Raw genomic sequence first — 21,429 nt, 5'->3', positions numbered from 1 at the left:
CAGGATTATACATTGAAGATAGATATAATATATTAAATGCTTTGTGTACATACCAACAAGTGAGCATTGTACAGAACCAGTATACTGTACCTATTTTGTAACCAAGCAACAACTATAATTTTAGCTCCAATGTTACCCACAGGCATTTTCGGTCAAAATAAGTATGAAGTCTTATTCTATTCCAACTGTAGTTTTTAGATAAAACTTTTGGAATATTCAAAAATAACGACTTGGTTGTTTTGTTAGTTTTAATAGTTATACACTTTCAGTTTATTACTTTACTTGATGTTATTCTCATTAAATTGTTGTCATATATTTAGGTATATATACATATATGTATAAATATATATTAGAAATATGCATGCTTTTATATATTCATACATATATGTATATATGGCGACTAGTATAATTTGTCGCTTTGTCTAAATCTTATAGAGATGATGTTCCTTCTCACAGTGTATTTAGTTTATGGGTTGTCAAGTTTTCAATCTATTTGCATTGGGCTTTATGTTTCCTCGTTTAGTGGTACTTCTTTAGTATGCGCTCTAAGTATTACTTGACATTCAATGTTTGTGTTTTCTTGTTCTACTTCATTATGTTGATAAATCGCAGTATTTCACTTTCCATGTTAAACTTTAGTTAACGCCATCTTCTGAGTCTAACTGTTATAAGTAATAATGTTTGGTTTTATTATTAGTCAACTAAATTATATATATATTTATATTTTTTGTTTTTGTTTTTGTTATGGTGATACATATGTATACTTTAATTAGTACATAAACATAATATATGGTATATTTTTGCTTTATTTATTATATATTATTATTTTGCAATGTTTTATATTTATGGAATTTTCTGCGTGTGTAGTTTATCAATTTTTTTTTTACTTTCGGTATGCAAATGCTTTAACAAACTTTTCATAAAAACTTGAATTAACTGTTGCTCTGCTGCAAATTGTTTGACTTACTTTAGAATATGCGTTGGATGTTGGATGTAAAACGGGGTTTATGAACATTTCAATATTTCATTATTTGTCTTAATTTTTTTTTTTTTTTTTTGGGGTTTTTAGTTTTAGTAGAAAGGGAAACAAACAATTGAAGTGTAATCGAAATTTAAAATATCATTAATTTAATCCTTGTTTGTTATTGTTGTTATTGTTATTGTGAATACTTTCGTTTAGTTTTAAAAGTAAAATGTACAATATACAATCTCCAACCCGATCTCGACTTCAATTTCAATTTCAATAACTTTTACTTGTATTTTCAATTATCAATATATTTTGCCATTGTTAACAAATAATTACACATTTATATAGCATACGTCATATGTTCATTTTAATTGTTTAACACGTCCTTGCCTGCTGAAAATAATTTATATATTTTTTTTGTAACAATTAGTTAGACATTTAGAGCAAAAACATTGATAATATAGATTGTTTGCTTTCTTATTTCTTCTTCATCTCATTTTATGCATAAAAATTGTTCTAGTGAAATATATATGTAAATATATATATATATATATATTTATAAGGTTTTTTGAACTGCTTATTGTTTATAATTGCGATTTTGTTATTTGTGTTTTCTGTTTGTTTTTGTTTTGCCCATTGTTAATTGCGTTTTTAATTATATGTATTTTGTTAAAAGTGTTATTTGACCTCAATTACTGTTGTTTTTAAATATTTTTTTTTTTTTTTTTTTTTTTGGCATTTATATTAGAAGGAATATATGCGTGTGTGTTTTGGTTAATATATCTGTATTTATAAAAAATCAGCCTAAGGGTAAACATAAAATTCTAGATTTGTATAATATATTTGCGTAACCATGTCGCCAAATCCAATAAAGTATTCAAATAAAAACAATTCAATAACAAAGCTAATAAATTCAAATTATTCTTTAGATTAAGTAAATTCAAAGAAAATTGAATTTTGTATTAAAGAAGTTTTGTTGAATTTTTATATTTTTAATTGGATTTTATATATGCATATATATATTTTTTTTACAGAGTACATACATATATATACATATATATGTTATATATATATCTATAATATTTATAATATTTTTTACACATTAAATTCAAATGCATTAATTTTATCCGTTTCTGTATATGTATATATGCGTGTATATATATACATATATTTATATGCATATATACACATATATATTTATATTTATATAATTTTTTATTTATAAATATAAATAACAAAATGTTTCGCATTGAAGCTTCTTTATGCATTCATTACTATATTTTAATACGATTTATACTAATGCCGTTTTGTTGCTTCGATTTGTTTATTTGTTTTCATTTTCATGTTGTTTTGTCTTGTTTCATATTCTAGTTTAAACAGATTCATGTGGAAATTTCTGTGTATGTATATGTTATAGTTAACTGTTTGCCATTTTCGTGTGCTGAACAATTGGCGAAAGTCCCCGACTCGTCAACCAATGTGACAAAACGATAAGGAGAATACGTCGTATTTGGATTTTAGTTTGAATTTAGCAATGTGGATTATAAATTGTAACATAATTGAATTGTTCGAGTTTAGTGTCTTATATCATCTTTAAAAGGCAACTGAATAAAATGTTTGCATTTTTGCGCACGGCCAATGGCCAGATCTCAACCAACTTTTCCAATAGGATCCGAGGCAAATTCTATTTACATTTAATCGTCGTATGTTAACGAACTTTTTACGCCAAAATTAGATGAGCGTAAAGAATGCCTCGTCTCATAGATAGCCCAACATGGTGCGTTTTAGGCACTTCAATGTTCTGTTGATGCGGCATAAATTGGTTGCGGATCGGTTTGGGGTTAGGGTGTTTGGTTTTTCATGGGTTTACGTAACAATAAACAGAGAGTAGTGGTTCGAAAACAAGTAATTAAGGTTTGTTAATAAAAGAAACAAGGAATAGAAAGGAATGGAAAGAAACGTTAAGTTATAAACTTAGAGCCAACTTAGAAGAAACTACGATATAAGCTCTTAATTACTTTAAATCATCGGTATCCTCAATTAAGTCGGCATACTCCTCCCAGTCGTTGTTAGTTGAACGTGTGCGCAAATTGGATATTGTCGGTGCGTCATCCTCATCCTCGTCTCCATCATTTGTTCGCTTTTGTTTGCCGCCGCCGCCGCCAGCGCCAGTGCCCCCTTCGTCGACAACCTCGTAGTCCTTGAGCTCAGCCTCCAAGTCCTTCTCCCATTGTTCCTCTAAGAAAAATGCATCAAACTGTCGATTAGTTTGTGTGTGGCTTATAGACACATCAGTTCATATTAAATATATAGGTTGTCTTGGCATACTTATGGCATACATTATATTGAATATTATTTATTATAAATGTGTCTAGGCAAGCATTGAAGTTTGTTTAATTTAGATCGACCCTCCAAGCAAGTACATGTTTTTCTTTTCTTTTTCCCGTTTTATATATTTTTACCTTTGCAGCTAATCGCGTGGCATATAACTAAGGGGGCATAGGAAGTTTTCACAGACTGTTATTCGTTTAGGTATGCGCACCGTAACTGAAAAGTAATCGTCTACAAAAGGTGGAAAATGTTCTTTTAATATAATAATGAGGCCAATGTAATTAATTGCTGTTTTTGGTTTTTGATTAGCTAACTTGTATATGCCCATAACCTGGCTAATTAACGAATAGCGTGCAATCTGCCCACGCACCAGGAAGAAAAGCGAGGAGGGAAAAGGGTCCTGTGCCATGACTTGCTTGTTGTTGTCCGGATACCAAATCAGGTGCCAAAGATGACACAAAGTATATAACGTATATATGTATATATAAACATTTATATAGATATATATTTATGTAAGTAAAAATGTTGAATAATATTAAATTAAAATCTGTCATGTGTATTTACAGCATATTTAACATCGAAATCAAAAGCAAGCTAAATATTTGGATTTTATTTCCGTTCATATATATTTACTTATACAAAGCACGCCAAATATATAAAAACTAACTAAAAGCTATTCGAAAATACTGCAAAGTAAATAAATTCGATTTCTGAACAACAATTAAAATTGAAAATGTGTTGGAACATGGACTGACTTACGTTACTGGGAAAAGGTGTTTTTGTGGTTTTTGTTGATTTTTTGTTTTTGAAAAAAAAACTTTCTTTGGATTTTGTGTGGTGAGTTGGTTATATGGCAAACACGAAAGAAAGTATATTTTAAATTGGATTCAAAAACATGTTTCTTTCAATTTTTTGTTTCTTTTCTTTTGTGCAGTTAAAAAGCTTCACAAATTTTGGGTAGAATTTCTGTTGTATTTTAAAGGGTTTGTTCTATATATAATGATGTAAGCTACATTTATCAAATTTGCATTTACTCAAAGAAAATAAAACAACAACTACAAAAATACAATAATTCTAGTAATTTTTTTCATTTTATACTCATTCACGAAAGTGAAATGGGTATATTGGTTTTGTGTATTGTCCGTCTATCTGTACGAATGCAAACCATTTTGCCGCCTTTGAAGCTAGAGATTTGAAATATGGAGCATACTCGTATATACCCTTATAATTATAAATTGTCAAAATATTGGCGAATCTTCGAATAGGAGCGTGGTTAAGCGGAAAATGCACTGGTATCCCAAGTGAAGCTGCAGAGAGTTGAAATAAGCCTTGAATTTTCTATGACGCCCATTGATGGCGTGACATACCGTGATAAACAGTATCTTTTACACTTTCAGATCTAGAAACTCACAATGCAACAACTAAATTACTGTTGACATACTCTATATACATATACCAATTAGAGGCGTGGCAAATCGGAAAATGGATCTGTTAGCGTTTGGGCCGTGAATGAGCATTCTGCAATCGGTAACGTCCGGCTGCAACGTTCATACATTTTTTTGTTGTTAAATAAAAAGAAAAAGTAAAATTGGTTGAAAACTTAACTGAACACGAATAACAACAAACACATCGACAGATAAGATTATTGTACTTATACGTATGGGACACACATTGACAACAGCGATAAGAGAAATAAACTTGGAATTTGTGGCAACTATTTTGTGGAACATAATTTGTATGCAATTGAAAATCAACAACAAAATATTCACAAATTTTGTATTTTTTTTTTCGTTTTTGTTTTTAATTTTTTTTTTTTAATATAAGTGAAAATTTAATTTTTTTCAATCAACAATTTCTAACTTACCACACAAAATTTTGTTTCAGTTTTTAAGTAACATTTTTGGTTTTCTTTCTTTTGGTTTATATAAATAATATGTTTTTTTTTAATGTTTGTCAAGTGAATATTTTATATATGTATATAATTTGGTTTGCTGTTTTCGTTTTTTTTTTTTTTTTGTAAATCGTTTAACCATCTGTTTTTTTTTTATTTGTTTTTGTATTTGTTTTGTTTTTTTTTTTTGTTTGCCGTTATGTGGACAATTTTGTTTGTTGTTGTTTTGGTTTGTTTATATATTTTATTTTTAGTTTTTGAATTTAGCGTTTATCCATTCAATCTTCTGCAAGATGATTTGAGAACAAATTAAGAAATACATGAAGAAAAATAAATGCTTGTTAAATGTTTTCAATACATAATTCATATTGTGTGTTAAGTACTAAGAATTTGCATAGCTTTTTATAGATCTTTCGATGTGTTCTGTGTGTGTGGGAGGTGTTTTTGTGTCAGAGAGGGAAACGCGATTTAATTTTGACATCAAATTTTGTTTGTAATTTTTTTTTATACGAAATTTGGCCGAAATATTTGGAAAGAATATGTTGAGATAAAATAACTATAAATAACAAAATTGATAATCATAAACAAATTTGAAATAGCGAAATTTTAGGAAATTTAATGAATTTGCAATTGAATAAAAAGCACAAGATTGCAAAGAGTATTTCAATAATAAGAATCTGTATCATTTTGGTCATACTCAACTTGTTCGAAATTGATTTGTGGCTAGTTCATATTTTATTAATATCTTGTTAGTTGTTATGAATATATATATTTATATTGATCATAGGTACTTAAAGTGGGCAATTATTGAATTTGATTTGTTTAGTATTTTGTATGCTAGTTAGAAAGGAATGGCAACAACAGATTAGACTAGACTTGAGTTGTCTCTTGTGTTATATATGTTTTTTATCATTTATATATGTACGTATATATATGTTGATCTATATATTATTTATAATACTTTATTATCCATAAGATGCCATAGGTTTTCCATATTCTTTTTTTTTTTTGTTTTATGTTTTTATTGTTGTTGTTGCTTTCATTTCAATTGATATTTATTATTTATTGATTTAATAATTAAATGCCAGAGCTTTGGATTGTTGTTAGTTAGTATTTCGACAATAAAGAAAACGATTTGACAATAATTGAATTCATACAAAAGAAAGAAACAGAGCAGAGGAGAAAAAAGAGAATTGTTTGGTTTTTACACTTTGTTTTGTACACACATTTCTTGGTTTGTTTGTTTGTTAAGAGTTGAAATTTGTTTTTGTGTTCTCGTAAAAATTTCTATTTGATTAAAGTTAGTTTATGTATGATTAAATGATAATTAAAGTTCGTACAGCCAAACAGTTCAAATGTGGCAAGGGCAAAAGGCAAAAGAAAACCGAAATAAAACGAAAGAAATCGGAAATATATATATATTATATAGTATAGTTATGACACGACGCAATGGGGCATGATAGACTAGAGACATGAGTCAAATATGGAGTTACGGACATGGAAAGTTCGGCTCGTTAATCAATTGAATTTAATTATCAGAACATTGCACTTGAAGCTCAGTTGAATGTGAATGTATGGATGTGCTATTCGAAATTCATAAACTACAAACATTTCCTTCAGCCGTTGCGTCTCTTGTGTTGCCATCTATAACTATAAAATTGTATGAGCTATGAGAAATGCCACGATTTGAAGCGCTAGGCGTTGCCTCCTTTACTGTGTATGCATGTGTATGTATATATGCATGTATGTATATATGTGTGTATGTATATTTATGCGGCAGCCAATGAAATTTATGCAAGGACAAACTCCAAGGGCGTTGCATAAAGAAAAACAAAACAGAAAATGTATGTACAAAATGTTTAAATTAAATAATCGCAATAAATTATAAGTAAATTGAAATTTAATTTGCTTGAATATTAAAAAAAATTCATTTAAATTTATTATTTTATTATTTAATATAATTAGGGACTTGATAAAACATTTTTCAATTCATTTTATGCCTTTTCCAAGCAGCTAACGTTTAGCAATAATACAACTAATTTTTTTATCTATTGTCAAATTGTCAAAAACTAAATGTTATAGAACTTTACAGTTATTGTCAGTCTTCGCAAGTAATTCTCCAATACAATATACAAAACTTGTGACATCTTCGAGATAATGATTAAAGTCACAAATTCTTATGTACAACCAAATAGTAAAATGTTACCCAATAATAATTAGAACGGAACTTAATCAAATCATAGATAGCTATGGCAAGCTAAGACCTCTTACCATCGGTGCTGGCGAGCGCCTGTTGGGTCAGGCTATCGATGCCCAGCTTGCGCATGCCGTCTTGGATTTCGGCCAAATCGGTATCATTTGATGTTTGGAATTCGTCCGAAACGAACTCGGACTCGGAGATTTTTTGGGTCAAATCATGCTCAAGCTCTTCGGCGGCCTTCAAATCAATGACAGGCTTCGGTTGCTCAGAGACAGCGGCTATCGCTGTGGGGCTGTCGCCGCCTGTCGTAGTCTTGACAGGGCTAACAGTGGGATTAATATTTTGTTTATCTGGCAATTGGTTAGCTGCTTTTGAGCATATCAATTCATTACAGTTGAGTTTGATTGATTTGGTTTGTAATTTTGTATTTAAAAGAACCAAAAAATATACATGAAAATAAAAAATAAAATAAAAATATAAATAAATTTATAGCTAATAAAAAATGAAGAAAAATCAGGAAAGAACGAGAGTAAAACTGAGTTGGTTTGATACTTGATATTTAATACTTGATTATTGATCTTGGGAGCTGAGCGCACGACGAGGTGAATCGGTGAAAATGAGTAACGAAATCGAATCCTTAGCACAGGCGACAGACGGGCCGGTGCAGTTGAAGGACAATTACAAATTATAACCGAACCGAAACGATATCAAAATCAATTGAACAGAACTGAAACTTAAGGTTCAGATAGCATACTATATAGGCGGTGTGTAGTACAGATACTAGCCAAAAGTTAAAACGAGAGCTAATTCGAAATGAAAATAGAACAGGCGCGTGTGTGAAAAGAAACGTTTACTAAATCATAAGTGGAAACATAGACTTAGACAGACAAAGAGAGAGAGAGTTAGAGAGAGAGATATAGAGATAGCGGAGACAGTATAATAGAAGATTGACAGATTTAATTCACAGAGCGCGCGAATAGCGAGTGTTTGTATGTGTGTGTAGGTGAGAGAAAGAGAGTTTGGTAGAGAAAGTTACTGAAGAGGAAAGCGCAAGAAAATCAAAAACTTGCGCATGTTTATCGCTTCGGTGCAAGCGCTTGATTGTGATCTGTTCTTTGGTCTTTGGTGTGATAGCTGATGGGCAATAAACCATGATGAACTTACCATCTTCACCGCTGGAAGCCTGGCCTACGCCATCGGCGCCCAAAGTGCCCAGCTCGGCGGCCTGAATGATTAGCGAGACTCGATAGAAGTAATTCCGCCAGAAGTTCTCCTCAGTGATGCTGTGCAAGGATATATGGGTGTGAATCTTTAGGATTAGCGTGGATCATGGCCGCGCGCACTTACATCTTGGGCACCAACTCGAAGCGCATCGTTTCGAGCGCCTTGTCCTCGGCCATAATGGCTATGGCAGTAGGATATGCAGTGTCATAGCTAAAATCAAAGTCAACGCCGGCTGGCGGTGCGCGCACAAAGTTGCGACGATCCTGTGACAAGCCCAAGATTTCCTCCTTGATCTTTGCCTCGTTGGCATGGCCGATCCAGGGGGCAGCACCGTTGCCGGCACCGCCCTGGCCCTTAATGAATGCCTCCTGCTCCTTGTTGAACGACTCGAGTATGGTCTAAATGAGCGAAATCGGAAGAACCACAAAAATATCATATAGAATATGCGGCTAGTATTTCACGCATTTTTACTCACATTATCCTTGACCGTCTCCTTGATCTTGCTGCCAGCCTTGCTGATGGCCGATGACAAGAAGGAGCCAAAGTGCTTGGCCTGCTGTGTTACTTTCGTGGTAACTGTGGAAGCGATAATCGGTTCGATTAGTTCATTGATTATGATGCGAATGAAGTAAAGTTGAAGTAAAAGTGATGCCAACTAATTAATGCAGTCAACCAAAATCGCTAGGCTACAAACTAAACAGTATTGGGAGATCGGAATATTATCAGCTAGGGGTGTATAAATAGGTGGGTGCTAGAAGTATTTGGAGCGTATCAACTACGGGTTGTATTGTTAGCTAGTTAGTAACCTGTCACCGCTTTCTATAAATTTAGTTCGCATTTCGATTTGGCAAATTGCAATTGAAGTTCACTTTTTGCTTGTTTTCAAGTTGACTTTCATTTGACTTTTTATCAGTATTGATGTTTTTGTTACCAATCAAACTGTGACACGTACTTTTCAATTCATCGCCCTTACCCTGTCCAATTTGACCCTCGTCGCCAGTGGGCGTGCCGCCGCCCGATGCTGGATGCGAATCAGCACCCTCTGTAGCGCTGTAATTAGAAATTGCGTCAGCGTGCAACACAAAGAGATAGAAAGAGAAAACAGAAAGGGAGAGAGAGAGAGATAGAAAATAAGCTTGCGTCAGATTTATGTTTGTGAAATTTGGGTACATTTATATAGAAGTATTGTATCTATATCTATATACAGTTTATCTCGTGTGGTTATTGCAGTTGAACTCGTGCAGCATGCGACATGCCAAATAAGAAAATCAAATTAGACATTGTCCAATTGGATTTCGTAAGGCAAATAATATTATAAACTTAAAAGGCGTGCAAATTAAGTTGGGAGCTTGTAACTAGAGAGAGTAACTAAACCTTATCATAGACTAAATTAATCAATTCTAAATCATATTTTCATTATTTTAATTAATAATATTTTAATTAATTACTGCTAATTAGTCAAGTTCATTTGAGGATGCAACCAAGGGGACAATTGCGTTAAATTTGCGCTGACAATTCATTATTATACCCAGCAGCTTTTGTGAACGGTGTATAGAGCTTTACTGCTCAGAGTGTCCTATTATAAACAGAGCCATTTCATTATTCAGAGGCATTTTGTCCGACTTTTTGTTATAATCTATAGCTATTATTATTAATGAATGGGGTAATCTTTTCGTAAGTGCTAAGAGAATTCTAAGCAGAGCCGCTGAATATTTAATTATTTAGAGACATTTTATTCAGGGTATCTCTTAGTTGGGTACTCCCAGCGAGAACAACCTTACCTGACTTTCAATCAGGTTGGTCAGGATTTGTGTGTGAATGGCGACTAATTGATAATGCGTTGCCCGAAATTCATTCAATTTGTAAATTGCGTTGATGGGGCAATGAGGATGGGCAGATAGGAGATAAATTTATCCGCGCGATACTAACGGCTACCTCTTAATTATGTAAATTGAAAGCAATCAGCGTAATTGTCTAATTGCATTCAAAGCTATATTTAACACTAACTCTATGACGTATATTAATTTAGTCTATGATTGTGTGAGCCTGCGACAATTACTATTTGTTTCCATAATCACATCACGTTTATGTATATTTACACGTTTGATTTTAGTTTCAGTTAAGGACAATTCATATTTAAATTTTTTATGAAGATTGCGAGGCGAATGCAATGTGAGAAGATAGTTTAAATGAATGTCGAATGATTGATGCAAACCGAAAGTAGGAATGAAAACCAAATCAATTGATGCAAGAAATGCATGAAACTGAACTCAGGAGACCAAAAAGAGACATATATATAGAGAGAGAGACAGAGGACACTAAGACATGCACTAACAGAGAGTTCGGTTTAATTTCTTGAGTTTCCCGTTGTTCGTTTTGTGACTTTAAGGTCAATTAGAAAGAACTCTAGCATAATTAGAGAGTGTATTTGGAAGAAGCTGCAGAGCCGCAGAGCTGAAGAAAATGATTTAGTCGCTACATACATTTAAGATCAGATGAGAAACATATAGTGAAAACATAGTGAAAATGATTACTGAAACAGGATGAGCTACACATCGACATTGAGAAATTAGGATGGAATAAAAAACATTGTAAACTAATATCAAATCAAATGATAACAACTATTAACAACAATTAGTTTTTAGTTAGTTTTATCTACTGCGTAGCCACAAGGACATGTCCAGATTAATTGGTGTGAGTTTTGCTTAAATCCTTGAGGTGGTTTGATGGGCCGCTCAATAATGATGGAATCTGATACTTGAACATTTCTTTCTGTACTAATCGCCATATATAATAAAACATATTGATTGAATCTTTAAAATAACGCGTTACGAAATGAAAATGTGAAATGAATCAAAGTGTGAAATCAACTAATGATGGTATTTGGTTAATGTTGTATGGGGCGTGTCTTCTTACAGTATGAATCCAAAATTAAATGATTATAAAACTTGATTATGAGTTTTATGGAATTCGTTATTTATGTTGCAGTCTTTTAAATTATATTATTGTACTGCCTTTATCCATAATTGTGTCCCCTTACAAAATGTCGAGTATAATAAAAAACTTACCTTAATCGATTGATTGATAAAAATGAGAAAAACTAATTCACATTTTGTAAAGGGACAAAATTCAGTTTGATAGACACTTTGTTGGTTATATGTAAATTCCATATTGGATATTTGGTATACATACAAAAACGTTTGAAAGAGTTATATAGTATGTAATTGTCTGTACAGTATAAAGGCAAAGTTTTAAGAGTCAAACTAAATTTAGCAGAAGAGTTTTGAATAAAAGAAATTGAGCAAAAGTTGGAACAAAAAACGATATAATCTGTTTTAAAGTGAATAAAAGTATTTTGTTTTGTTTTCTTATTAACTTTTTTAGCTAAATTATTGTAGAAGAAAAATTGGTGAATAGTGAAAGGCAAAACTAAATGACAGTAGTCATAGGGCATATTTAGGGTAATTGGTGTTTAAAATGTATATATATAAATATGTTATTATTAGTTGTATCTTATTGTGTTGCCACTTTAGTGGGCGTATCAGCGCAAAGGCTTGGGCGGGAGCTGTATAATTAATTTTGGTTTCGTTTCAAAATTCAAAGTTTCGTCTTCATTCATTCCTCAGGATGAAACAAAACAGAAAAAAGAATATTCCGACGAACAATAGCCGTCAAGTGAGTAAAATTCCAACAAAAGGTGCGCCAATCGTTTCAAAAAGGTGCACAAGAACTTAAGCAACAAATAAAAAAAAACTTGGAAAAAAGAAAGAAAAAAAAAAACAACTTGTATATATAGGATAAAAGAAAACTAAGTAACAAACGCGCTTTTATATATGATTTTCGCTTTACTGCCGCTGTTTGTATCGCATATAATTCCGTCATTCTTAAGCATGGGCCCATACCTAATATACCTCGACTTGTCGTCATCATCGCCGCCACTCACAGTACCCGCAGCCGCGGCATCTGCAGCGCCCTCGCCGCCCTCTGCTCCGTCGGCGGCGCCGCTCTTGCGTAGTCCAGGAATCGATGGTATCGATGGCATCGCTGGCATCGATGGCATCGACGGCATGGCCATGGCCGGCATCGACGGTATCGAAGCGTTGCCCAACCAGCCCTTGGCGCTGCCCAGCCAGCCGCTAGAAATAAGAAAACAGAACAGAAATGGCATGAGCATAAGTTAGTCAACAGGATTCCTGCACGATAATCAATATTGGCTGTAAATTGACGACGCTTATTGCTTGGCTGCTCATAAGCAGACTCGATAATATATATATTCTATCTATTCTATAGCATCTTAATCAATGAGCAGGCGCGCATCAGCTTGGCAAAGCCTACTTCGCAAAGCCCACTTCACACAAGCACGCACTCAGCTACAGGGTGTTCCAGGGCACAGGAAGCAATGAATCGGAGCTGAATAAACACTGTATTAGTTAAGGCTATATAATATTATAATAATATCATATATACAACATTAATATAATATAATAAGTAATAGCACTCAGATTGTCCATCCTCAGCTCACACTCAGACACCCTGTACGATATTTTCTCTTCCTTTCTAGTCTTATTATTATTATTTTTTTTTGCTGCGCCAAAAGGTTTGCGATTTATTGTAGATTCTTTGTTTTATGGCTCATATGGTCGCTGTCATAAATAAAATGAAAGCTCATGTAATCATCTAATACACACAACATGAAAAACGAGAGAGTAAAATGACAGATGAAAAGAAGAAAACAAAAAATTGTAAAAAGCATTGCCTTTGCATTAAACTTCACATGACTTACGATTGACTCGTTTTTTTTTTGGTCGCACATTCATAATCATCCGAAAAACAAACATTCATAAAAAATTAACTAAAACCGAACAACAAAAGGAAAAACCACAAATGGACGCTACTGAAGACTATTGTGCTATCTGCCTCTGCCGCAAGCATCGCATTGTGAGCACTCCATGCAAGCATACATTTTGCAAGCGCTGTCTCAAGAAAGTCTACGATGTTTGTCCTACCAAGGTCTGTCCACTGTGCCGAGCTCCATTCGAGTATTACATTGTGAGTATATGTGAACAATGGCAAGGGTCTCTGGAAAACTTGCCAATTGGCCATTTTCTGTGGCAACGTGTTCTATCTCCCTCTCTCTCTCCGTCTTTTTTAGCGTGAACGTGGCTCTGGTATTAAAATCGTATTCCTGGCATAGATCCCTACATATCCAAGTAATCGACGTTGGTCTATTTTGTTTAGTTACTTAAATTTTTCTGTTCTTATATTTAAAATGACCAATCTATATATATATTTTTTTTCGAATTTTGGTTTCACCTTGTTAAAACAATGTTCAAGTTAAGTTCTTGTATGTGCGCGAGGCACTCTGAAGCCTTACAAGATCTGAATACAGGAACTTGAAACATAAAAACGAATATTTAATTTTTAAAAATATAAAATTCAAATTAATCTAAACAGATTGCATTTTACTCTTTGGCTGAACTCACTAAACGAAATCACTTGACTCAGATTCATCAATGCCGCAGAGCGACGCTTCAATTCTATCTATTCAAGCAGCACAAGCACAAACCATGTAGGGCGATGGATGGAACTCGATTCAATTCAATTCAATTCGTTGCGATTTGATTCGATTCTGGGTAACATGCAATGCCAAAGCGAAGGTATTGAATGCTTTGCCAGCGGCAATACAAAGGGAAAGAATTGTCGAATTGCCGTTTTGCCACGCCACAAGCGTATCGCATGCTAAGTATTGATGATGACGAGCCTGATGATGATGATTATGATGATAAGGACACGTTAGACCAGTGAAGGCTAAAGCATATGCAATAAAAATTGACAAGCAACGGAATATTACAGGCTAGCTGGCATTCCTTTTCATTGTACTCTATGGACGCATTGACAGGGCAAGGGGATGCAGTGACAAGGAGAAGCATTGCAATTACAATGGATATATAGACACACACACACACATACACATGGGATCCACGGGGAAGGAGCTCAGCGAAGCGACAAGGACTCAATGCATACGAACAAAAAGTGACCATAAATTGACGCAAGTTAATTTCATTTCATTGCAATATTTATTGAGTTACGCTTCGTGCAGCACCTATGGATGACATACAATAAATGGAAATATTAAATGCATATATTCTACACGAATATGCCATGTCGTGCTCAATTAGCCAACAGAGTTCAAGTCGGGGCTTATCTCTTGCAGCTGCGCAGCTTTGCAGCTTTGCAGCTCTGTTGCTGATAAGCCCTATAACTATCATTAGCATTCGCCATCTTAGCCAAGTGGCCAAGTGGCTGCCTCCACTGCCACTTTTTGATGTGATTTATGCGTTTTGGGGGGCGCGATGCTTTTACGCAATTTTGTTCGCCTGACAGGCGGCAACAGTGTTTATTTATGGCCCGCCTAGGACTATACAGCATTCGCATAATACTGCCCAGAGTCTGATAAGTGGCATACTTAAAGCCAGAGAGCTGGGCAGCGCCATCCAGGCATGTCATGAATTTAATTATATTAAAGCAGACCTTTAGACTCTGCCCCTAAGAATATAGAATAACGAATTTCAAACTGACTTCAGACTCAGCATTGATACTGCAAAAATAAACCTCTATATATAATTTTGATTAATCATTTTAAATAATAATATACTTTTGAAATTTAAGCAATCACTATTTAAAGTTTTTAATATTAATTAATTTTTAATTTACTAAAATTTTTTAATTAAAAAACATTAAAAACAACAAAAAAATTATACAGAATATTTGTAGATGTTTTTCAATTAACTTGATCAAAAATAATAATAGTAACTATACACCTATAATATAAATTTACGTCTATATAAAAACTTTTAAATAAATATTGTACAAAAGTTGTAATTTTTAAATCAAATTAAATTAAATAATATTATGTTCATTTTATTGTTCATAATGAGTTCTATGTATATCCCTGAAGACAATGAAATTCCAATCCTTATTTTATTCCTACTCGACATTTTGTGGTCTGAGGACCTTAGAGAATTATTTTTGATGGAGCTTTTGAGCTTTCATCATATGCAATATTTGTCAGTCCATGTTGAGAGAATATTTCACGCTATATGCGTTGAGCGATTCATATTGATGTGGTTTTTCGTTCGTTTTTTTTTTATTCTCTTTTTTCAGTCGAATTGCAGAGAAAAGTTTTAATTATAAAAGTTTGGCGCAGTTGCCATTCTGCAGAAAAATAAGTCCTGCCGCAGGACTCTGCACATTGAATTACACGCACACATGCAAACACGCAGGCTAGGAATTTAGACAGCAATAATTTCATATTAAGCTAAAGAATCCTTTAAGGCCAAGAAGTTAAAGAAATTTAAAATATATTCTCATTTTTGCATTTAATTAAGTTAGTATAAGCAAATCTGCAAATCAAATAAGTCAGCTTCACCTAGTCAAGAACTGAATGTTTATTCAGCATGAAGTTTGCTGAAGAAAGATTTAATATATTTTAATTTTGAAGTTTATTCACCATTTTATTTATTATTCCTGTTAACTCAGTAAAAACTACAGTTTTAATTCCTACTTTGCTGAAAATAGGTTGACTGCTAATTCTATTGACCTGAATCTGAATAACTAATGCATATACATAGTAAACAAAGAAATAACTAATTATTCCTATTCCTTTGTGTTTGCTGTCTGCAGCTCGATACAGCTCTGAATTCAAGTCCCTGCGAATGCATTTAACAAGCAGAAGGAGGCATATTCCAGCCCATTTACATTTTATATATATAGCCCGGAACAAGGGGAGGGGTTGCATCTATCTCTATTGCAGCCTATCTGTCTATATGCATGTCTGTAATACAGAATCTGTATGTATTGAAAGTAACAATACATTAAACTGCAGCAACAGGATAGAGTAGCTCTTAGAGAACTCTTATTAGTCTGAATTTCTTTTTATTCTATGCCAAGCATTTTCTCTGTTCTGAGTTTACTAAGGTATATAAGTTGCTTATATTATTACATACAGGTTATACAAATATTACGAAAATATAAAGGGAATACATTATTTTTCAACAACATTTATATTTTCTTTATGTACATTATAATATAATCTAGCAGAATTGTAAATAGTTTAGTTGCAGAGCAATAGCTAACCTCTATTAAATATAAATTTGCTCTATTTGATGGTTTACAAATATTCAACGCTAATAAAGCACAAAAATAAATAATTGAAAGAATCTATATTATTAATTTAAAAATGTTTATTCTTATTTTCGCAACTCATAAAAACTAAATGTTTATCAAATGGCTTACTGACAAGTATTCCATTTGCATTCAAACGTTATTAGTATTATTATTATAGTTTGTCGATGAACTTTCACCCAACAAGTTTCTCTCCCCAAATTGAGTTTTCATTGTTGCGTGAACTTTGCAGTTAAGCCAACTAACGAAATTCCCTTGTTGCTGGCTTTATGCTCCAGAGCAACGTTCTCTTTATGCCAACAAGAATAAAGACTTTTGATCTTAAATTTCCCGCAATGAGAGAAAATATGCAATTAAATATAAAAATAAATTTGATTTTTTTTACAAGTTCATGACAAAGCAAGGGATAGCAGAATAGGCAACAGCACAACAATAACAACAACGGCAAGAACATTCAACCAACACACAAATCGCACTTATGCAAATTGAAGTGAGGACGGCGAGGGGCAGAGCTAAGGACAACAGCTGCAATATGCAACTGCAGTGCGGAGAATTGCAAATGTGGCACACTGTGCGGAGGATATGTCAATGTGACATATCAAATTGCCCGACTCTACACAAGGCAGCAGCGCCCCCCGTAGCCGCCCCTCGCGCCTGCTGATGCGCAAATTGCATTCGCCAACGTAGACGGATTTTTCCCTCTTTTCTTTATTTTTAGTCGATCTGCCTGATTGCTTATCGCCATTTTATGGCTTCGCGCTGACAAAAAACACAAATGGCGATTGCCACAATAGGTGGATAGACGATAACAGCGCGAGCGGATTTTAACTAGCCGAGCTTGCTCCACTGGCTGGGCTGTAAGTGCGCTTTTTAATTGAGTCTGTGTCAAGTGTCAAGCCTGAGTTTGCACTTTAATTGGATTACTTCGTCGAACCGAGATTGCGCTAGCTCTGATTTCAAAGCTGCCGAGACACGCAATTTTAAAGTAAGCTCGTAAGTTGCTGAGGGCGAAGCAGCAGCCCTGCCTGGCAACGCCCCCACGTTGCTACGGTAAGTCTCTGATGGATCCACGTGCGCAAACAAGCCCACCCACGCCTACACACACTCGCACATACGCACACACACACACACACACATACGGCCAGCATATTAAGGATAATGGTAAGGGAAATTTATTGCATTCGCACAGAAAAATAACGCTAAATGCGTATAAAAGCTAAATAATATCATGTTGTACGGCAACCAAGCAGGTGGTATGATGCTGACGCACAATGCTTAGGGCTCGGCAGGCAGCGCTGGCATCGCGAGGGTGGTCAGAGCAGTTAGCAACAGCTGCAGTTACATTTTGTATGCATATTCAGATTTAATTAGGAATTCTGCGAGCTAAAATTTTATATCATAACTTATTGTTTTTTAATTTTGAATGAATTTCGAACAAAAAAATAAAAAATTAAAAAAACACAAATTAAAAATATTCATTATTTTATTCAAAAATACTAGACTAAGACGCATAAACGAATAAACTCAAACTAATTTTAACCAACTATATGACATTTCTATGTATATTTCATATTTCATCGTGAATACTTTAAAAATCAATAAATAAGTTGTATAATTATATATAACGTATTATATTGTTAGGTATGTCTATTGTTTTCAACACAGCAAGATAAACTTTATACATAATTTAATAAATAACATCCGAGCATGACAGAAGCAAATTATAACAAATTTTGTATTTATTTTTTTTGGACACAATAAGAAATTTATGCATTCATAAAACAAAACATGTAAAACATGTTAGCACGATGAAAGCTTTGCCTTGGCGCGTATTAAAGCAGAACCGCTCAAATGAGTTAGCACAAACTGATGTTAACTGCATAACTGTCAAACCCTTTTCACAAGTTCGCCCTTGCAGAGGGTAGCTGTTTGAGGGAAAGGATATCAGGAGTTTGGTATGCCCAGATATAATGTCAAGTTTAATTTAGATTTATGAATTGATTTGGATATGGCAAGCTTTCGAACCACTCTCGCTCTGAAATGCTCGCAAGCCAGAGAGACGCAACAGCCAGTCAAGGAAATGAAAAAGAATGGCCAAATCCACATTTGACAAATTACCAGCACGCAGGTAAACAGCAGGTAAAGAAACAGGTGCGGCAGGTGAATAGGACTGCGTAATGGATGCCAGCCCCAGCCAGGAGGTAAACACCGTGAAAAATGGAGCCTATGAATGACATATACTCGCCTATCGCGTCCATCTATTGTGATGAACATGTCTGTCAATTAATAATAGATGATGGGCACATTTAACGCCTTTACAATGGCCACGTCCACAGTCGATAGGTAATTATTATTTGACATTTGACTTCTGTTTTTGTTTTCGTTCATGAACTTTGCTGTTAATGCCAGCCGCTTTTCATATTTTCCCTCTCACATTTACTACGCAGTCTTGAATTTTCGTTTTATGTCTGCGCTGTGCGCGCTGAATTTTTCCAATTATATTATTTTTATGTGCAGGCGCCGTAAAGTGTGCCATAAAATATGCAATACAGCATCGAGAAAATATGAAATAAATACGAATACTGAAACTTCTCAAAGAAACTCGCTGAAATTGCCTCTGATTGGCTGAAAAGGTCAATCGAATGACTAGCTGCCTATAGATGCTCGAGTTCACTTGTGACCTTTCCGCGGGGCATCATCTGCGACTATGATTGGCAAAATAGTGTAAAATCTACTTAAACGTCATCTGATGCGGCGAAGCTGAGATGATTGCCAAGGTCGACCTTGACTGAACTGACAAGGCTGCCCTAAGATGATTTCTTACTCTGATGAGATACAATTCGAAAATTCGGCTTATCATAATTCATATACATAAATCTGTAGTTAATACTATGATACAAAGAGGGAAGATTTGAGTTCTATTGAATATATATCTATAATGTAAAAATCCTCAAAAATACATAAAATATCTGTATACTATTATATAAAGTGAAAGGATTAGATGCCTCCATTTTCATTGACGATAATAGATAATTTCATAAACGTTAGATATTCCATATTCGTTTTTCAACCCAACGAAAATGTTTCTTTATAAATAAACGATTATTTTCTCTTTAATATGTGAAAAAATTCAAGATTTTAGCTTTGCAACAATAAATGAATATACATATAGAGAATCTTTATCAGAAACTATAAGTAAATGGTCTTGCAAGTAGACGTGTCGCAGTTGAGTAAGTAAAGTGTATACCTTTTGATGAGCAAAATTTTTTTTAAATCCACAAGCTTTCTCTAGAGAATCAGACATGCTCTGTGCCCAGCCACTTTTGAGATGAAAGAGAAAGATAACAGACTAGAGCTCGCAGTCGAGTTTTAGTTCGGGTCTTAGTTACGATCCAGATATATTTTGCGGCACAGTCTTCCGCACAAATCGGAGTTGTCATTCTGCTTTTCTGAGCTGATATATCTAATGGCATGTACTGTGAGTCTCGCTAATATTCAGGAGCCCGTATAGCCAATAATCCACTAATTTGTTGGTGAAGAAAATTGTATAACGATCATCAAAATAGAGTGAAGTGTACAATACAGTCTCTAGACTATAAATAAATTCTCTTGGCCTGAGAGAAGAGAGGTTGATAATCAGGTTGATAGAACCTTAGCCTATTATAAACATGACAGACCGACTCCTGGTGATTGAGGTACGTTTATTGAGCCTGATTTCCCTTATCTAATATTTTCCAGCACAGCAGCCTTATGGCCCCTTGCTAACCCTGGCATGTGAGTGCCCATTAACTAGGCGCAGCTTCATTATGCTCTCTTACTTCCTTAGTTTAGAGTAGTTTGGTGGAGGTTTAGAGTCGTGTCATGTGCAGGCCATTTGTTTTTAACCCTAGGCGCTCATCTAATCATTAGGCAACTGCTAAGCTTTTGATGGCTCAAAATACTCAGCAGAACATAACATTTAATGGCGTTGGCAGCACCTGGCAATGGGTATGTAATTGAAGTGAGCATTGCATCGCATCGCAGCCCAGTTCCGAGTCCCAAGTCCCATTCAGGTCTTTAGTTGTCGCCGACACCTTCACAATCTACTTAATGTGATTGCTTAAGGCGCGCAGCGTCGGCTGAGCTGTGGCCGAGAGCAGCATTAAAATATCCTGTGACTGAATCCGACTCTGGTGGAAACGTAACGAACGCAGACTATAATTATTAAAAGACCCAGCAAATGCTGCCATGACAGAGAGAACTGAAACTAAAAACAAAAAAAAAACCAAAACGAAACTTTGCACAAATGTCTAAAAATATCAGCAGCTAACTGCAAACGTTGCGTGCCGCTGACAGGCAAGAGAAAGGCTCTGAGAGGTCCTTCGGCTGCCCTAATGTGGCCCAGTGTTATAATGCTCTAAAACTTTTGACATTTACCGGGGCACGTATGTTCTAATACCCAGCACACCTGTGTACATGTGTGTTTGTGCGTCTGGCTTCATGTATTTCATTTGCTTTTTCTCTGGACTTTTTTTTATATAACATAATAATGCGCCTTGGACGCGAACAGTCAGACACTAGTGTGTTGCCCTTATATGGGCAGATTATATACAGTAACAAATAAATCGCATTAACGGCAGTTGATAGCTTTTG

General features: G+C 34.3%; 2 protein-coding genes across 19 annotated transcripts in view; one reads left to right on the top strand and one right to left on the bottom strand.

The window, feature by feature from the left end:
• Window positions 1-234: 234 nt before the first annotated feature.
• Sap47 (Synapse-associated protein 47kD) overlaps window positions 235-21,429 on the bottom strand; it is a 37,437-nt gene continuing 16,242 nt past the window's right edge. For 4 of the 18 annotated variants that reach the window (XM_089471000.1, XM_018008781.2, XM_089471013.1 and 1 more), the window contains exons 4-11: window positions 12,516-12,749; window positions 9,566-9,663; window positions 9,089-9,189; window positions 8,737-9,011; window positions 8,554-8,672; window positions 7,461-7,757; window positions 2,986-3,205; window positions 235-2,768 (exon numbers count right to left, since the gene is read on the bottom strand). In XM_089471000.1, coding sequence (XP_089327126.1) covers window positions 2,726-2,768; window positions 2,986-3,205; window positions 7,461-7,757; window positions 8,554-8,672; window positions 8,737-9,011; window positions 9,089-9,189; window positions 9,566-9,663; window positions 12,516-12,749 — 1,387 coding nt within the window. In that variant the 3' untranslated portion in view covers window positions 235-2,725. The other 14 variants (XM_018008806.2, XM_018008830.2, XM_089471036.1 and 11 more) reach the window with 11 other exon arrangements.
• LOC108614853 (E3 ubiquitin-protein ligase RNF166) lies at window positions 13,350-14,064 on the top strand. The gene is made up of 2 exons (XM_018009078.2): window positions 13,350-13,662; window positions 13,766-14,064. Exons 1-2 carry the CDS (start codon window positions 13,498-13,500, stop codon window positions 13,805-13,807), a joined length of 207 nt encoding a protein of 68 aa, XP_017864567.1. The 5' UTR covers window positions 13,350-13,497; the 3' UTR covers window positions 13,808-14,064.

The sequence above is a fragment of the Drosophila arizonae genome, chromosome 2 (assembly GCF_054131065.1).
Source record: "Drosophila arizonae isolate 15081-1271.41 chromosome 2, UAZ_ARI_1.0, whole genome shotgun sequence".
NCBI lineage: Eukaryota > Metazoa > Arthropoda > Insecta > Diptera > Drosophilidae > Drosophila > Drosophila arizonae.
The sequence above is the reverse complement of the archived record's forward strand: the minus strand, read 5'-3'. Positions and strand labels throughout refer to the sequence as shown.